At 39.7% G+C, this 16639-nt stretch overlaps 1 protein-coding gene across 1 annotated transcript in view; it reads right to left on the minus strand.

Annotated features, from left to right (window-relative positions):
- C9 (complement C9) overlaps positions 1-16639 on the minus strand; it is a 63058-nt gene that overhangs the window by 21628 nt on the left and 24791 nt on the right. Inside the window, exon 5 of the mRNA XM_047731131.1 lies at positions 15296-15434. Coding sequence (XP_047587087.1) covers positions 15296-15434 — 139 coding nt within the window. The remainder of the gene's footprint in view (positions 1-15295; positions 15435-16639) is intronic.

The following is a 16639-nucleotide window of genomic DNA, read 5'->3' on the forward strand; positions in this document are numbered from 1 at the left end:
GCTTGAGATTCTCTCTCCCTTTGCCCCTACCCCCTGCATGCTCTCTCTTTCTCAAATAATAAGTAAATTTTTAACAATAAAACAAAATGAAAAACCTTTTCTTTTATGATTGCTTATTTAATGGAATTTCTGATGGTAAGCTCCAAAAAGTCAGGGAACATGTCTTTCTTATCCACACACCACTATAGCCTTATCACTTAGTAAAGTGTCTGGCCTATAGTAGATGCTAACAAAAATTTATAAACTTTAATATAGCTAACAATAATAACTAATATTTACTGAGTGCTACTCTATGCCAGGGGCTGTTAAAAGTGGTTTACATAGAATAAGCAGAAAGGTTAATATAATTTCTGTAACTATCTGCATTTTACCAATAAGAAAATAGGTTAGGAAATTTGTCCAAGCTCACACAGCTAGCTTTGAAACCCAGAAAGTCTTATTCTAGGGATTAGCTGTTAATTCTTATGCTACCCTGCCAAAGAGGGCTTGACAAATTCTGGCTAGTAAAATAAAGGATTCATGGAAAAGATTGCCTTGAACTTGGCCTTGAAAAATGAATAGGATTTCTGTTGCTTTGAGATCTAAGGATAGTGGAAGCGTTGCTGGGTGAACTGGTGAGACTCTGGGCTCTAGGGCCTCGACCAGCCCATCCTGAATGAGTCCCTGAAGGTTCTTGGTCATGACTCGGAAAAGAACTCAAGGACAGACACTCAGCACAGTGGATGAGCATCGTAAGTGGGAAAGTTTATTACAGTGAAAAGTACACTCTCAAGATAGGAAAGCAAGGTGAGCTTGAGTGAGAGCTTTGCACACTTGGGTTTCTATCTTTTATTGACAGCTGTTAACTAGGGGGTAGAATATTTATTGGGTTGGGAAGCAGGGATTTGCACTTTTTCTTCCTAATTTTGTCAGGGGTTTCCTGTCATGGCACTTGCCATCTTGGGCCTGTCTGGTTTGCTCTGGCTTCTTGTGGAGTGCAGCAAGATAGGCCCCTGAACTTCCTGACAGTGGGCCATGACTTCCTTGTTGCTAACTTCTAAGTATCCCGTTAGAACCTAACTGCCCACTCTAATAGGAGCCACTGAAGACAATTCTACTCAATCTTCAAAGCTGGAAAGGGACAGAGCTGAACAAAATGTCACCAGAAAAGTACTCCTTGACTCTCCTGGAAGGCCAAGCTCATCTTAGCTTCCTGTGTGCTAATTGGCTGCAGGATAAGTGTGGTGTAATTTGTAAGCACCTGCATTTATTCCTGACATGGCTAAGAAGAAAGAGGCCTTGGCAGAGATCAGTTTAGCAGTGTGGAGAATTGTTGGCAGGTGTAAGAGAACATTGGTCAGGGTTCCATTAGGAAGCTGTTGGATGGTCCTGTCTGACTCTGCTAGGATAATAGTAGTGAGTAGAGTCTGAAACAGCAAAGATGGGGTCAGTCCAAAAAGAGGGCTCAGTTCAATGACAGACAGTCAGAGATGGACCAATACTGGGAATCATCATGAAGAAAGAGCAAAAAATCTTTGAAGAGAGGCCAATGATGCAAGGATAGAAGCAAATTTCTTTATGAAAACCCAAATAAGCAGACATGGAGAAGATCAAATTTGAGAGAGGGACAAAGGGGCTTGCATGTTCCAGAAGGCCATGCATATTATAGGGGTCAACTCAACCTGTCCTTTTTAAAGATTTATGCAACTGATGCTTCTTGAAAAGAAAGAAACATTATTTCTGGAACTGGGAGTGGAAGAGATAGAATATAACCAATAAATATTTCAGAGTTCAAATTGAAAAGAAGAAGGTGGGAGAGCAACTGGAAATAGAAGGTAAAAAGGAAAAACTGTTAAAGATGCGACTAAGACTTTGTACAGATAGATAATAAAAACATGCATTACTTATTATGATTATTAAATACATGTCTCACTAATTGAGAGAAGGAACCTGGAAAGAGTAGATTGACTGCCATCTCATCAGCCACCCTTGGCCATGGTACAGAGAGAAGCCACCCATACACTCCCAACATTTTAGCTACTAAATTTTGGGGTAATTTTAAATTTAGTAATAGGTAACAAATATGGTTCTTCTCCATTATCTTCAAGAGATCATTTTCTGTGTTTGTATCTGAAATGTTAATGTGCTCTAGGTTTCATTCTCGATGTTCTTTTCTTTCTCATTGTACACTTCTTTGATGATCTCAAGGATTCTCAAGATTCTAATGGTCATCCATATATTGATGCTTCTTAAACTGCCTCCATTTCAGATCCTTCTTTCTCCCCACACATCTATATAACATACTTTTTGCAGGATCTCTTCATCTAGATGTCACATAGACCTTTGCATTCAAAATTACCAAAATTCAAATCATTGTCTTCTTCTTGGACTTGACTTTGACACTTCTTTTGGAAGATTCCTCCCTCCCTGACTTCCAAGGTCTTTTTTTGATGGTCTGTCTTCCAGTGGGAGTGTCTTTGACTTTCCGTCTCCATACTCTACATCCATGATGAGTATCCTTTGTTATGGCTAGACGTTGTTCTAAGCACTTTGCACTTATTAACACATTTAACCTTTTCAAAATCTTACGCAGTATGTATTATTGCCACCCCACTGTATGATAAACTGAGATTTTGGAAAATAAATAAGTTGCCTAATGTCCCACGGATAAGTGGAGGAATTTAGCAGAATTTAAACCCAGGGAGTTTTTATTTAGAACCTGTCAATTGACCATAATGTATAGTGTCACCAATTCATTAGTGACCTCTTTGTTCTTAAATATGCCAGATTAAAAAAAAAATGCTGGATTTCATTTCTTCCTTTTAGTCTCTACTACTATAGTAGAGTTTAGTCTTTCTTCATTCCCTTTTTGGACCATGAAATAGCCTCCTTCTGCCGTTACCTCTCTGGTCTTGTCCTTTTGAAATCATATCCCCAAAACACAAAGATTTAAAATGAACTTTGACCATGTTGCTGTCCTCAGGGTCTCCCTTCTCATGCTCAGGATCATGTCCAAGGTACTTAATATGGCATAAGAGCACCTTCATTATTTGATTTCTACCTGTGACTCCAAATTTGAATTCATATTAGTTTATCATAGACCATAGTTCCTTTCAAAATAGCAATTTCTACAAGACCAGGCTTATTGTTCCTTGGAAACATCAATATACAATAAACAAACCAGCAAGTACATAATAAACCTGATCTATACTCTGCTGGGGCTTCTAAATGAATTCACGTGGCAGTAGAAATACAGTTGGAATGCTAATTAAGCCTCTGTTTTCCATTTTGTTGTCATCTTTTATGGCAGTTACAATTACGTTTACTTGATTATGGGCTCTTGCCTTTATTAGGAACATTAGCTTTAAAAAAAAAGATTGTTGGGGAGCCTGGATGGCACAGTCAGTTGAGAAGCTGACTCCTGATTTCAGCTCGGGTCATGTTCTTGGGGTCATGAGATTGAGCCTGGCATAGGGCTCCACACTCAGCCAGGAGTCTGCTTGGGATTCTCTCTCTCCCTTTCTCTCTGTCCCTATCCCCCCAGACTCACTCCCCCCACCTCTAAAATAAATAAATAAATCTTTTAAAAAGTAAAGATTGTTAATATACTGCATGCACTTATTTATTAATTTAGTAATCATTTTTTAAAAGATTTTATTCATTTATTTGACAGACAGAGATCACAAGTAGGCAGAGAGGCAGGCAGAGAGAGAGGAAGGGAGGCAGGCTCCCTGCCGAGCAGAGAGCCTGATGTGGGGCTCGATCCCAGGACTCTGGGATCATGACCTGACCCGAAGGTAGAGACTTTAACCCACTGAGCCATCCAGGCACCCCTAAGTAATCATTTTTTTAAGCAAAGAATTTACAATGTTAGTTTCTCAGGATTCCACAGTAAATAAAAGAACTAGAAACTTGACTTAGAATATATATGATATAGCAAAATAAATGCTAGAACAGAAAGGAAAACAGAGGCTGTTACATTAATTTGCAGGTGGGGCATCTAACCAAAACAGAGAACTCAGAAGAGAAAGCTGATGGGGGAGTGGTAATCAAAAACCAGGTCAGGAATGACCTTTTTCTCCCTACCACAATAGAGATTGACTATTATCCTGCTGGCTACAGGGAAACGCTCACTAAATTTAAGCAGCAAAATGCTAAGATCAGGCTAATCATTTATCTTCATACTGATGTGTGTGGAATGAATTGAAACTGAGCAAAACTAGAAGTCCGAAGCTGATAAGAAGACTCTCATAGCAGTTTCGCTGAGGAATGAAAGATGTGTAAAGCTCTGGCTATGGCAGTGGAAATGGAGAAGAGGAGACATATTTAGGATACATTACAAAATAATGGAACTTGGAGATTGATTGGATATTGTAGGCTTCGAGGGAGATGTGTCTATAGAGGAAGTCATTAGGATGATTCCCATATTTTGAATTTAGTGATTAGGAAGATATTATTTCATTGTTTCACTGTATCCATTTAAGTGAAAAATTCAAGAGGAAGAGTCAGGGAACTGGGTATAAGAGTGGATATCAGCTTTGGGTATGTTAACTGTGTGATGCCTGATACAATTAGCTATATATTATCCAGCTCACAGGGACACATGGGCTGGAAATAGAGTATTCGTAAACCATCAGGTTAGAGGTGAAAACTGAAGCCACAGAAGGGAATGAACTCAACCCAAGCAGAATATGTAGACAGAGACTAGTGAAACAAGGCAAAGTAGGAACTCTGGTGAGACCTATAGGTCTTAGGGCTGTCCTAAGTAAAGGGAACTCAAAAGAAACTTCAAGATGGACTTTGGCAAAAGGTAATAGAGATTTGGTGTTGTGCACTGTACTGTGTTCCTCCCAAATTCATGTATGTAAGTCTGAAGCCCATGTACCTCAGAATATGACTATATTTGGAGATACAATCATGAAAGAGTTAATTAAATTAAAATGAGGTCATTAAAATGAACTCTAACCCAACACAACTGGTGCCTTTTTAAAAGAGGAGGTTATAACTCAGAGCAGAGGGAAGAGGCTGTGGAGATACAGGAAAAATGGCATCTATAAGCCAAGGAGAGATGCCTCAGAAGAAACCTGATCTCAGATTTCTAGCCTCTCAAATTGTGAGAAAATAAATTTCTGTTGTTTGAACCACTCAGTCTGTGATACTTTGTTATGGAAGCCCTAGTGAACTAATATAGTTAGTGAATTAATGGGAAATGCAAAAATTGAGACAGCAAATGTAGATAAGAAGAGTATGTGGAGATGGATGTTTCCTTCTTGTGTTTGTGTTTCTTTTAGTGAGAGTCTTGAAGTATTTATTTTTATATATTAAGAGCAAGGGGGGAGATGAGAGAAAGGAGCACTGATAGAAGGTTTAAGTGGATAATTAGCAAGATACCTGGCATAGAATCCAACATATAGAAAGACACAGTCTCTACTGAGACAGAAGAGAAAGATATTAAGGGTAGACTGAGTGAGAAGTAAGTTTGTACACAAGGATAACTTTGAAGAAAAAACTAGAAAATTCTTGACTAGGCTTGAGTATTCTCTGTTAAGTTGAAGCTAACTCTGTCTATTGAGCTCAAGGTCAGAATGGTCAGATGAGGAACTTGAGGGGGTTGGTGGAAATTTTAAACCACCCCTGTGGGGACAGGGGGCGGGGTAGTGCAGCCCTGGGGGAAGAGTGTGGACCTGCTGAACTGTGTGGAGGCCCCGGGTGAAGCTAAAATGCCACCAGTTCTTTTGTTGTTATGATTTTCTCTAAGCAGTACACGTTCACAAGAGGGCCAGAAAAGTAATAGGGTTCATCTAAAGTTGGAGTGTTTCTGGTTTATAGAAGGAATAGAAGGCAAGGACACTGATAATATTATCAAGAGTGGTCAAAATGGATCGGGATTGATTAGAGGAAGGAATTGAAGACTGGAGGAGCAAGATGGACTGGGAGGAAAGCCATGCCAAAGAATTGGGTCTTGATGGGACCCAAGAGTTTGTTTGTGGTCATAAATGAGGGTGAGAGCTGAGAGATGGGCCAGTTGCAATGAGACAAAGGGTTAAATGCTGGATTCCCCAATGTTCAGATGCAAGGGGCAGCACAGTTCTGCTGAACACAGGCTAAGGATGGGAGTGGCTCTGGTAAAACAGACACAGGAAGTTAAGAGGCAACAAGAAGACATTGGCAGCCCACAGGCTGTAAAATCACCAGGTTTCAGGCAGGATTTGGGGTGGAAAGGACAACTAGAATCCAGGTGCATTTTACAATTCTTCGTTGATTTCTTAAATCTTACGTATTCATGGTGACCCAGGTTTATAGAAAATGGTAATGAAAACCTGAAATCCGATTTACAAATTGTTACTTTCCAGAACAAAAGTGGAGAGGACCAAAGAAAGCTAAGGAAAAAGTAACTGATTTGTACATGTCACCATCCCTGTTTTCTTCCCCATAATTGCAGGCTTCAGTGGTTCAGTATTACTTCTGACTTACTAGATAGCCAGTAAACCTTGACCTGTAATGTGTGAATGCTAATTACACACTAAATTGTAGTGAAGTCTTTTACTAATTATATTCTTTAAAAAAGGAATGATAGCAAATATTTATTGAGGGTTTGCTATGTGCCAGTAACTTCCCGGCTGTTTTAGACTCATTTATCTTTACGAGATAGACACCAGTATTTCTATTTTACACATGAGGGAACGGAGGCACAATGAGGATAAATAATTTACCCAAGATCTCACTGCTGCTTAGGAGCGGAGCCAGGATTCCATTTTATGTACTGTGTTCTGGAGAGCCAGAGAACCAGAGCCACATTTGAGAGAAGAGGCACTGAGGGAGTGTGAATGTGTCAGAGGCAGACGTCATTATTAAGAAATATTCCTCATACACCGATAGTTGGGTAGAATTCTTTCAAAACATAAAAGACAGTAAATTACTGTCTATGAGTAACAAAGACAGGATTTTAAAAATTAATTAATCCAACAAAAATGTGTTGAGCATCATGTGTACACATTGCGTAGAGTATTAGCATAACAGGCTATAAGGAAGTATAAAATGTATTCAGTTACAATACTAAAATACACAAAAAAAGGAAGTAAACTATCCCATTGGATATTAGAAGGTGTAGGAAGAAATTCTAATGAATAAAAATAGAGATTTCCATTGAATAAGCTCATGTTCTTTTATGTATGATAGAAACAAATTTGGCTACTTGCAAAGACCATCACAGACGAGAGTGAGGGGACCACTAGCTGTTGTAGCACCAAGAAGGTGATCTGGGGACTTTAGCAAGCCTCCAGCCAACTCTACCAGCACTCCTCCTTAGCTGACACCGACTCACCATCCAGGCCCATAATCCTCTCTGCTTTTTTTTTTTTTAATCAACTTGATGCCAAGACTTGCTTAGAGATGTTATTCTGATCTGAACTGATAAAAAGTTGCTGCAGTCTTCATTTCTCCCACTTTGTGTGAACATCAATTAGTTTTCCTTGGCTATGAGATGCTGCTCCCAACTTCTGTGGGACAGAAGCAATATACGGGATAAAGAACACATCACCTTTGTAATATCCAAAATATTGAGTACAGAAACCCATCTATTTCCAGGGTTGTAAAGAAGAGAAAACAGGGAATTTTCTCTCCAAATGGAGCTTCAAGATCAGTCATAGGCAAGGTCCTGGCCCTGACCATCTCATGTCACTCATGGTCATTCCTACACCTAGAGAGAAGCTAAGAGGCTGATCACAGGGACGAAGAGAGGAAAACTGTATGACGCAGACCTGAGAACTAAAAAACAAAGTAAGACTCCAACAACCCTTCTTCCATCAGCAATGACAAAGGTCACCTTATCTTTGCGGTATTCTTTTTTAAGAAATTAGAACTTTTGTAATAATCTTTAGAAAGATGATCATCTTCCCCTCAAAAAAGGTGCTTAAAGAAGGTAAACTTGGCATGAGGAGGAAAAAGTCAAAAATCCAACATGTTCCCTTAAATTTGTGGGAAAATGATTCTATGCTGGACTTACATGTACAAAAAAAAAAAGTATAATGTGGTCACACATGTTAAGAAATGCCAGTCGAATAGTACAGAATTTAAAATCTTTAGTATTCATGGAAGAGTAGGAATGCCAGAGGCTGCAATGTGTATGGACTGTTTTACAACATTATTAAAAATAAAAGAAATATTGGGGGGAGGAGTCAAGATGGCGGAGAAGTAGCAGGCTGAGACTACTTCGGGTAGCGGGAGATCAGCTAAATAGCTTATCTAAGCATTGCAAACACCTACAAATCCAACGGGAGATTGAAGAGAAGAAAAACAGCAATTCTAGAAACAGAAAATCAACCACTATCTGAAAGGTAGGACTGGCGGAGAAGTGAATCCAAAGCGACGGGAAGATAGACCGCGGGGGGAGGGGCCGGCTCCCGGCGAGCAGCGGAGCAACGGAGCAAAATCAGGACTTTTAAAAGTCTGTTCCGCTGAGGGACATCGCTCCAGAGGCTTAACTGGGGTGAAGCCCAGGCGGGGTCAGCGCGGCCTCAGGTCCCACAGGGTCGCAGAAGGATCGGGGGTGTCTGATTGTCTCAGAGCTTACAAGTATTAGAACGGGGAAGCCGGCTACAGAGACAGAGCTGAGGAGTGACTCTCAGCTCGGGGTTGCCTTGAACCGGTCACAGGCTCGGTCAGCTCGGAGCGCGGCTGGAGGCCAGGGTGACGGGAGTCATTGGGCGCTGTTCTCTGAGGGCACACTGAGGAGTGGGGCCCCGGGCTCTTGGCTCCTCAGGGCTGGAGACCGGGAGGCCGTCATCTTCATTCCCGTCCTCCGGAACTCTACGGAAAGCGCTCAGGGAACAAAAGCTCCCAAAAGCAAACCCAAGCGGATTACTCAGCCCGGCCCCGGGTAAGGGCGGTGCAACTCCGCCTGGGGCAAAGACGCTTGAGAATCACTACAACAGGCCCCTCCCCGAGAAGATCAACGGGAAACCCAGCCAGGACCAAGTTCACCTACCGAGGAGTGCAGTTTCAATACCAAGGAGAGCGGCGGAATTCCAGAGGAGAAGAAAGCAAAGCACGGAACTCATGGCTTTCTCCCCATGATTTTTTAGCCTTGCAGTTAATTTAATTTTTTTTCCTTTTTCAATTTTTTTTTCTTTTTCTCTTCTTCTGCTAAATTTTTTTTAACTTTTACCGTTTTCTTTTTTAACGTTTTTTAAATAGTTTATCTAATATATATATATATATTTTTCCTCTTCTTATATTTTTTCTTTATCGGCTTTCTTTTTTTAAATAGTTTCTTTTTTTTTTCTTTTTGAACCCCTTTTTATCCCTTTCTCCCCCCTCACAATTTGGGATCTCTTCTGATTTGGCTAAAGCATATTTTCCTGGGGTTGTTGCCACCCTTTTAGTATTTTACTTGCTCCTTCATAAACTCTTATCTGGACAAAATGACAAGGCGGAAAAATTCACAACAAAAAAAAGAACAAGAGGCAGTACCAAAGGCTAGGGACCTAATCAATACAGACATTGGTAATATGTCAGATATAGAGTTCAGAATGATGATTCTCAAGGTTCTAGCCGGGCTTGAAAAAGGCATGGAAGATATTAAAGCAACCCTCTCGGGAGATATAAAAGCCCTTTCTGGAGAAATAAAAGAACTAAAATCTAACCAAGTTGAAATCAAAAAAGCTATTAATGAGGTGCAATCAAAAATGGAGGCTCTCACTGCTAGGATAAATGAGGCAGAAGAAAGAATTAGTGATATAGAAGACCAAATGACAGAGAATAAAGAAGCTGAGCAAAAGAGGGACAAACAGCTACAGGACCACGAGGGGAGAATTCGAGAGATAAGTGACACCATAAGATGAAACAACATTAGAATAATTGGGATTCCAGAAGAAGAGGAAACAGAGAGGGGAGCAGAAGGTATATTGGAGAGAATTATTGGAGAGAATTTCCCCAATATGGCAAAGGGAACAAGCATCAAAATTCAAGAGGTTCAGAGAACCCCCCTCAAAATCAATAAGAATAGGTCCACACCCCGTCACCTAATAGTAAAATTTACAAGTCTTAGTGACAAAGAAAAGATCCTGAAAGCAGCCCGGGAAAAGAAGTCTGTAACGTACAATGGTAAAAATATTCGATTGGCAGCAGACTTATCCACAGAGACCTGGCAGGCCAGAAAGAGCTGGCATGATATATTCAGAGTACTAAATGAGTACTAAAAACATGCAGCCAAGAATACTATATCCAGCTAGGCTATCATTGAAAATAGAAGGAGAGATTAAAAGCTTCCAGGACAAACAAAAACTGAAAGAATTTGCAAATACCAAACCAGCTCTACAGGAAATATTGAAAGGGGTCCTCTAAGCAAAGAGAGACCCTCAAAGTAGTAGATCAGAAAGAAACAGAGACAATATACAATAACAGTCACCTTACAGGCAATACAATGGCACTAAATTCATATCTCTCAATACTTACCCTGAATGTGAATGGGCTAAATGCCCCAATCAAAAGACACAGGGTATCAGAATGGATAAAAAAACAAAACCCATCTATATGTTGCCTACAAGAAACTCATCTTAAACCCGAAGACACCTCCAGGTTTAAAGTGAGGGGGTGGAAAAGAATTTACCATGCTAATGGACATCAGAAGAAAGCAGGAGTGGCAATCCTTATATCAGATCAATTAGATTTTAAGCCAAAGACTATAATAAGAGATGAGGAAGGACACTATATCATACTCAAAGGAACTGTCCAACAAGAAGATCTAACAATTTTAAATATCTATGCCCCTAACGTGGGAGCAGCCAACTATATAAACCAATTAATAACAAAATCAAAGAAACACATCGACAAGAATACAATAATAGTAGGGGATTTTAACACTCCCCTCACTGAAATGGACAGATCATTGAAGCAAAAGATCAACAAGGAAATCAAGGCCTTAAATGACACACTGGACCAGATGGACATCACAGATATATTCAGAACATTTCATCCCAAAGCAACAGAATACACATTCTTCTCTAGTGCACATGGAACATTCTCCAGAATAGATCACATTCTTGGTCCTAAATCAAGTCTCAACCGGTATCAAAAGATTGGGATCATTCCCTGCATATTTTCAGACCACAATGCTCTGAAGCTAGAACTCAATCACAAGAGGAAATTTGGAAAGAACCCAAATACATGGAGACTAAACAGCATCCTTCTAAAGAATGAATGGGTCAACCAGGAAATTAAAGAAGAATTGAAAAAATTCATGGAAACAAATGATAATGAAAACACAACGGTTCAGAATCTGTGGGACACAACAAAGGCAGTCCTGAGAGGAAAATATATAGCGGTACAAGCCTTTCTCAAGAAACAAGAAAGGTCTCAGGTACACAACCTAACCCTACACCTAAAGGAGCTGGAGAAAGAACAAGAAAGAAACCCTAAACCCAGCAGGAGAAGAGAAATCATAAAGATCAGAGCAGAAATCAATGAAATAGAAACCAAAAAAACAATAGAACAAATCAACGAAACTAGGAGCTGGTTCTTTGAAAGAATTAATAAGATTGATAAACCCCTGGCCAGACTTATCAAAAAGAAAAGAGAAAGGACCCAAATAAAAAAAATCATGAATGAAAGAGGAGAGATCACAACGAACACCAAAGAAATACAGACAATTCTAAGAACATACTATGAGCAACTCTACGCCAACAAATTTGACAATCTGGAAGAAATGGATGCCTTCCTAGAGACATATAAACTACCACAACTGAACCAGGAAGAAATAGAAAGCCTGAACAGACCCATAACCAGTAAGGAGATTGAAACAGTCATCAAAAATCTCCAAACAAACAAAAGCCCAGGGCCAGACGGCTTCCCGGGGGAATTCTACCAAACATTTAAAGAAGAACTAATTCCTATTCTCCTGAAACTGTTCCAAAAAATAGAAATAGAAGGAAAACTTCCAAACTCATTTTATGAGGCCAGCATCACCTTGATCCCAAAACCAGACAAGGATCCCAACAAAAAAGAGAACTACAGACCAATATCCTTGATGAACACAGATGCAAAAATTCTTGCCAAAATACTAGCCAATAGGATTCAACAGTACATTAAAAGGATTATTCACCACGACCAAGTGGGATTTATTCCAGGGCTGCAAGGTTGGTTCAACATCCGCAAATCAATCAATGTGATACAACACATTAATAAAAGAAAGAACAAGAACCATATGATACTCTCCATAGATGCTGACAAAGCATTTGACAAAGTACAGCATCCCTTCCTGATCAAAACTCTTCAAAGTGTAGGGATAGATGGCACATACCTCAATATTATCAAAGCCATCTATGAAAAACCCACCGCAAATATCATTCTCAATGGAGAAAAACTGAAAGCTTTTCCGCTAAGGTCAGGAACATGGCAGGGATGTCCGTTATCACCACTGCTATTCAACATAGTACTAGAAGTCCTAGCCTCAGCAGTCAGACAACAAAAGGAAATTAAAGGCATCCAAATCGGCAAAGAAGAAGTCAAACTATCACTCTTTGCAGATGATATGATACTATATGTGGAAAAACCAAAAGACTCCACTCCAAAACTGCTAGAACTTGTTCAGGAATTCAGTAAAATGTCAGGATATAAAATCAATGCACAGAAATCAGTTGCATTTCTCTACACCAACAACAAGACAGAAGAAAGAGAAATTAAGGAGTCCATCCCATTTACAATTGCACCCAAAACTATAAGATACCTAGGAATAAACCTAACTAAAGAGACTAAGAATCTATACTCAGAAAACTATAAAGTACCATGAAAGAAATTGAGGAAGACACAAAGAAATGGAAAAATGTTCCATGCTCCTGGATTGGAAGAATAAATATTGTGAAAATGTCTATGCTACCTAAAGCAATCTACACATTTAATGCAATTCCTATCAAAGTACCATCCATTTTTTTTCAAAGAAATGGAACAAATAATCCTAAAATTTATATGGAACCAGAAAAGACCTCAAATAGCCAAAGGAATATTGAAAAAGAAAGCCAAAGTCGGTGGCATCACAATTCCGGACTTCAAGCTCTATTACAAATCTGTCATCATCAAGACAGCATGGTACTGGCACAAAAACAGACACATAGATCAATGGAACAGAATAGAGAGCCCAGAAATAGACCCTCAACTCTATGGTCAACTCATCTTCGACAAAGCAGGAAAGATGTCCAATGGAACAACGACAGCCTCTTCAATAAATGGTGTTGGGAAAATTGGACAGCCACATGCAGAAAAATGAAATTGGATCATTTCCTTACACCACACACGAAAATAGACTCAAAATGGATGAAGGATCTCAATGTGAGAAAGGAATCCATCAAAATCCTTGAGGAGAACACAGGCAACAACCTCTTCGACCTCAGCCGCAGCAACATCTTCCTAGGAACATCCCCAAAGGCAAGGGAAGCAAGGGCAAAAATGAACTTCTGGGATTTTATCAAGATCAAAAGCTTTTGCACAGCAAAGGAAACAGTGAACAAAACCAAAAGACAACTGATAGAATGGGAGAAGATATTTGCAAATGACATATCAGATAAAGGGCTAGTGTCCAAAATCTATAAAGAACTTAGCAAACTCAACACCCAAAGAACAAATAATCCAATCAAGAAATGGGCAGAGGACATGAACAGACATTTCTGCAAAGAAGACATCCAGATGGCCAACAGACACAATAAAAAGTGCTCCACATCACTTGGCATCAGGGAAATACAAATCAAAACCACCATGAGATATCATCTCACACCAGTCAGAATGGCTAAAATTAACAAGTCAGGAAATGACAGATGCTGGCGAGGATGCGGAGAAAGGGGAACCCTCCTACACTGTTGGTGGGAATGCAAGCTGGTGCAACTACTCTGGAAAACAGCATGGAGGTTCCTCAAAATGTTGAAAATAGAACTACCCTATGACCCAGCAATTGCACTGCTGGGTATTTACCCTAAAGATACAAACGTAGTGATCCGAAGGGGCACGTGCACCCGAATGTTTATAGCAGCAATGTCTACAATAGCCAAACTATGGAAAGAACCTAGATGTCCATCTACAGACGAATGGATAAAGAAGATGTGGTATATATACACAATGGAATACTATGCAGCCATCAAAAGAAATGAAATCTTGCCATTTGCGACGACGTGGATGGAACTAGAGGGTATCATGCTTAGCGAAATAAGTCAATTGGAGAAAGACAACTATCATATGATCTCCCTGATATGAGGGATAGGAGATGCAACATGGGGGGTTGAGGGGGTAGGAGAAGAGTAAATGAAACAAGATGGGATTGGGAGGGAGACAAACCATAAGTGACTCTTAATCTCACAAAACAAACTTAGGGTTGATGGGGGGAGGGGGTTGGGAGAGGGGGGTTTGGTTATGGATATTGGGGAGGGTATGTGCTATGGTGAGTGCTGTGAAGTGTGTAAACCTGGCGATTCGCAGACCTGTACCCCTGGGGATAAAAATATATGTTTATAAAGCTGTAAAAAAAAAAATAAAAGAAATATTAACTACATTTATTTAAAAGTATACGTGTTTTGGAAAATGTTGTGAGTGACAACAGTGATAAAAGACTTTGCAAATACTGAATAAAGTAAACATTATAGATCGTCAATGGGACAATTGAAAAAAAGATTTTGTAGCTCCTGGTTCAGAGTAAGCTAATTATTATTCTTTATTTGTATCTTGCTTTGACCCAAAAAATCTCTCTAATGGTGATAACTAGTAATCCTTTAAATGAAGGGTTCCAATCTATGGATGGTTCTAGAGAATTTAGGTGACTTTCAAGAAGGTGGTTACGTTTGGGGTGGCACTGGGTAGAGTAGACCTCATTTTAAGAAATAGTTTAACAAGAGTTAGAGGGGTTTGAGGTGAGTGAAAACAGCCACTTACATTTGTTAGGCAGCTTTACCAAGGGGAATGCTGAGGAAAAAACCAATGTCAAGATGAATTTTTATGGTAGACTAGCAAAAAAAATGAGCTTAAATAGCATGAGCAGTGTACCCAGTACTTAAATCAGCATTAATTTAATTTATAGTTTTATCAGAATCTTAGATGAATCTTTTCATGGAGTCTGGGTATTTGCCAAAACTATCACTAGGTGCACATTACTGAGGGTTGGTTGTAGACCACCAGAGTTTCCTAAAGAGATCAAAGCTATACATCTTCTTTTCAGTCAATCGTATATTCCCATCAGATTCTCATTCTACTGAAATTTTCACATTATTTAGTATTACATTTATGGAAGTGGCTTTTCAGCTAAAAGCTGAGCAATGCTTTTGCTTCTGAGGAGACTTACTTCATAGGCCAGAGAAGCCACATTCCAGGGTCTGCGGTAGTAGACCCGGGTGTTTCCATCCCGAATGCGGTCGCAGAGTCCATGGTAGTACTCATTGTCAAAAGGTGTGGTTAGGGGGTCCATCCCTAAGATGTTGATCCTGAAAATGAACAGAGTAATATCAGAGATCCCAGGAGCTAATGCAAGGCAGTCCTCTGTAGCTGGGGGAAAGAGAGAGCTTTGGCTCATGTCCCCATCACTCCACATATGCATGATATAATCAAGAACAGAAGCAAGAGTCTGCTCACTTCTGCTTTACGTCTCTAGCAGCAAACATACCTTAGGAAGGCCTTATAAACTTCCAGGCATCGAGGGCACTGTTGAGAGCACAATGAAAGAAATGCAATAACTGGGGAACCAGGGACCATCTGGCTCCTAGAGTCTAAATTCCACTGCTGTAACTCTGAGCTAACCTCCCTTAGTGAGCTAAGAGCCAACTCCGTAATACCGCCTATTTAAATTATTTGAGAACAGAGCATCTCAGGGGAGTTGTATAACATATGCATGTAATTTTTAATCTATGAATCAACATTGGGGCTCTTTCTCTCCCCATTCTCTCTAAACATAAGCCTTTTCCTCCAGCTGTCTCATTGCTTGTCAAGAACCTCATTTCCTCCAGGCTTGTATTATTTCTATGATACTTTCCAAGGGGAAATACAAAGATTTCAGCATCCTGACAAGGCATTTTCAAAAGTTCTACTTTTTCCTCTCAGCAAAATATTTTTATTTGGCAAGCTTTAATTCAGAAACAGAAATCTTATTTAGCTTTTAAAAAGTTAAGTTTGATTTGTAGACTTAAAAGCAATGTATGAACAAGGAGCAGTTCATTCTTTGGGAAGTACACATTCTTTGGGAAGTTAATTGGAGGAGTGGTCATTTGCTGTCTAGTCCAAAATATATGGCTCCAGACCAGGGAAGCCAAAGAAGGGTTTGCTCTATACATCTATAACTGAGTTTGAGACAAATGCAGAAATTCTTCGATGGCTCTAGATCACATCCCAAACTCCAGTGAACTGGATTATAAATCTGGATGTTGGTTTCAAGAGTAATTTGTCAAAGGGTGTTGATGGTTTGCTCTAAAACCCATTGTTAATGGAAGAAAAATAATCGAGAATATGTTACCGCCAGTGGCTTAGTTAAAAACATCTTCACGTAAATGACACAATCTTTTTTTTTTCAAGATTTTATTTATTTATTTGAGAGAGAGAGAGAGACCTTGAGCAGGGGAAATGGGGCAGAGGGACAAGCAGACTCCCTACTGAGCAGGGAGCCTGATACGGGTCTTGAACCCAGGAAGCTGGGATC

The sequence above is a fragment of the Lutra lutra genome, chromosome 5 (genome assembly GCF_902655055.1).
Source record: "Lutra lutra chromosome 5, mLutLut1.2, whole genome shotgun sequence".
Taxonomy (NCBI): domain Eukaryota; kingdom Metazoa; phylum Chordata; class Mammalia; order Carnivora; family Mustelidae; genus Lutra; species Lutra lutra.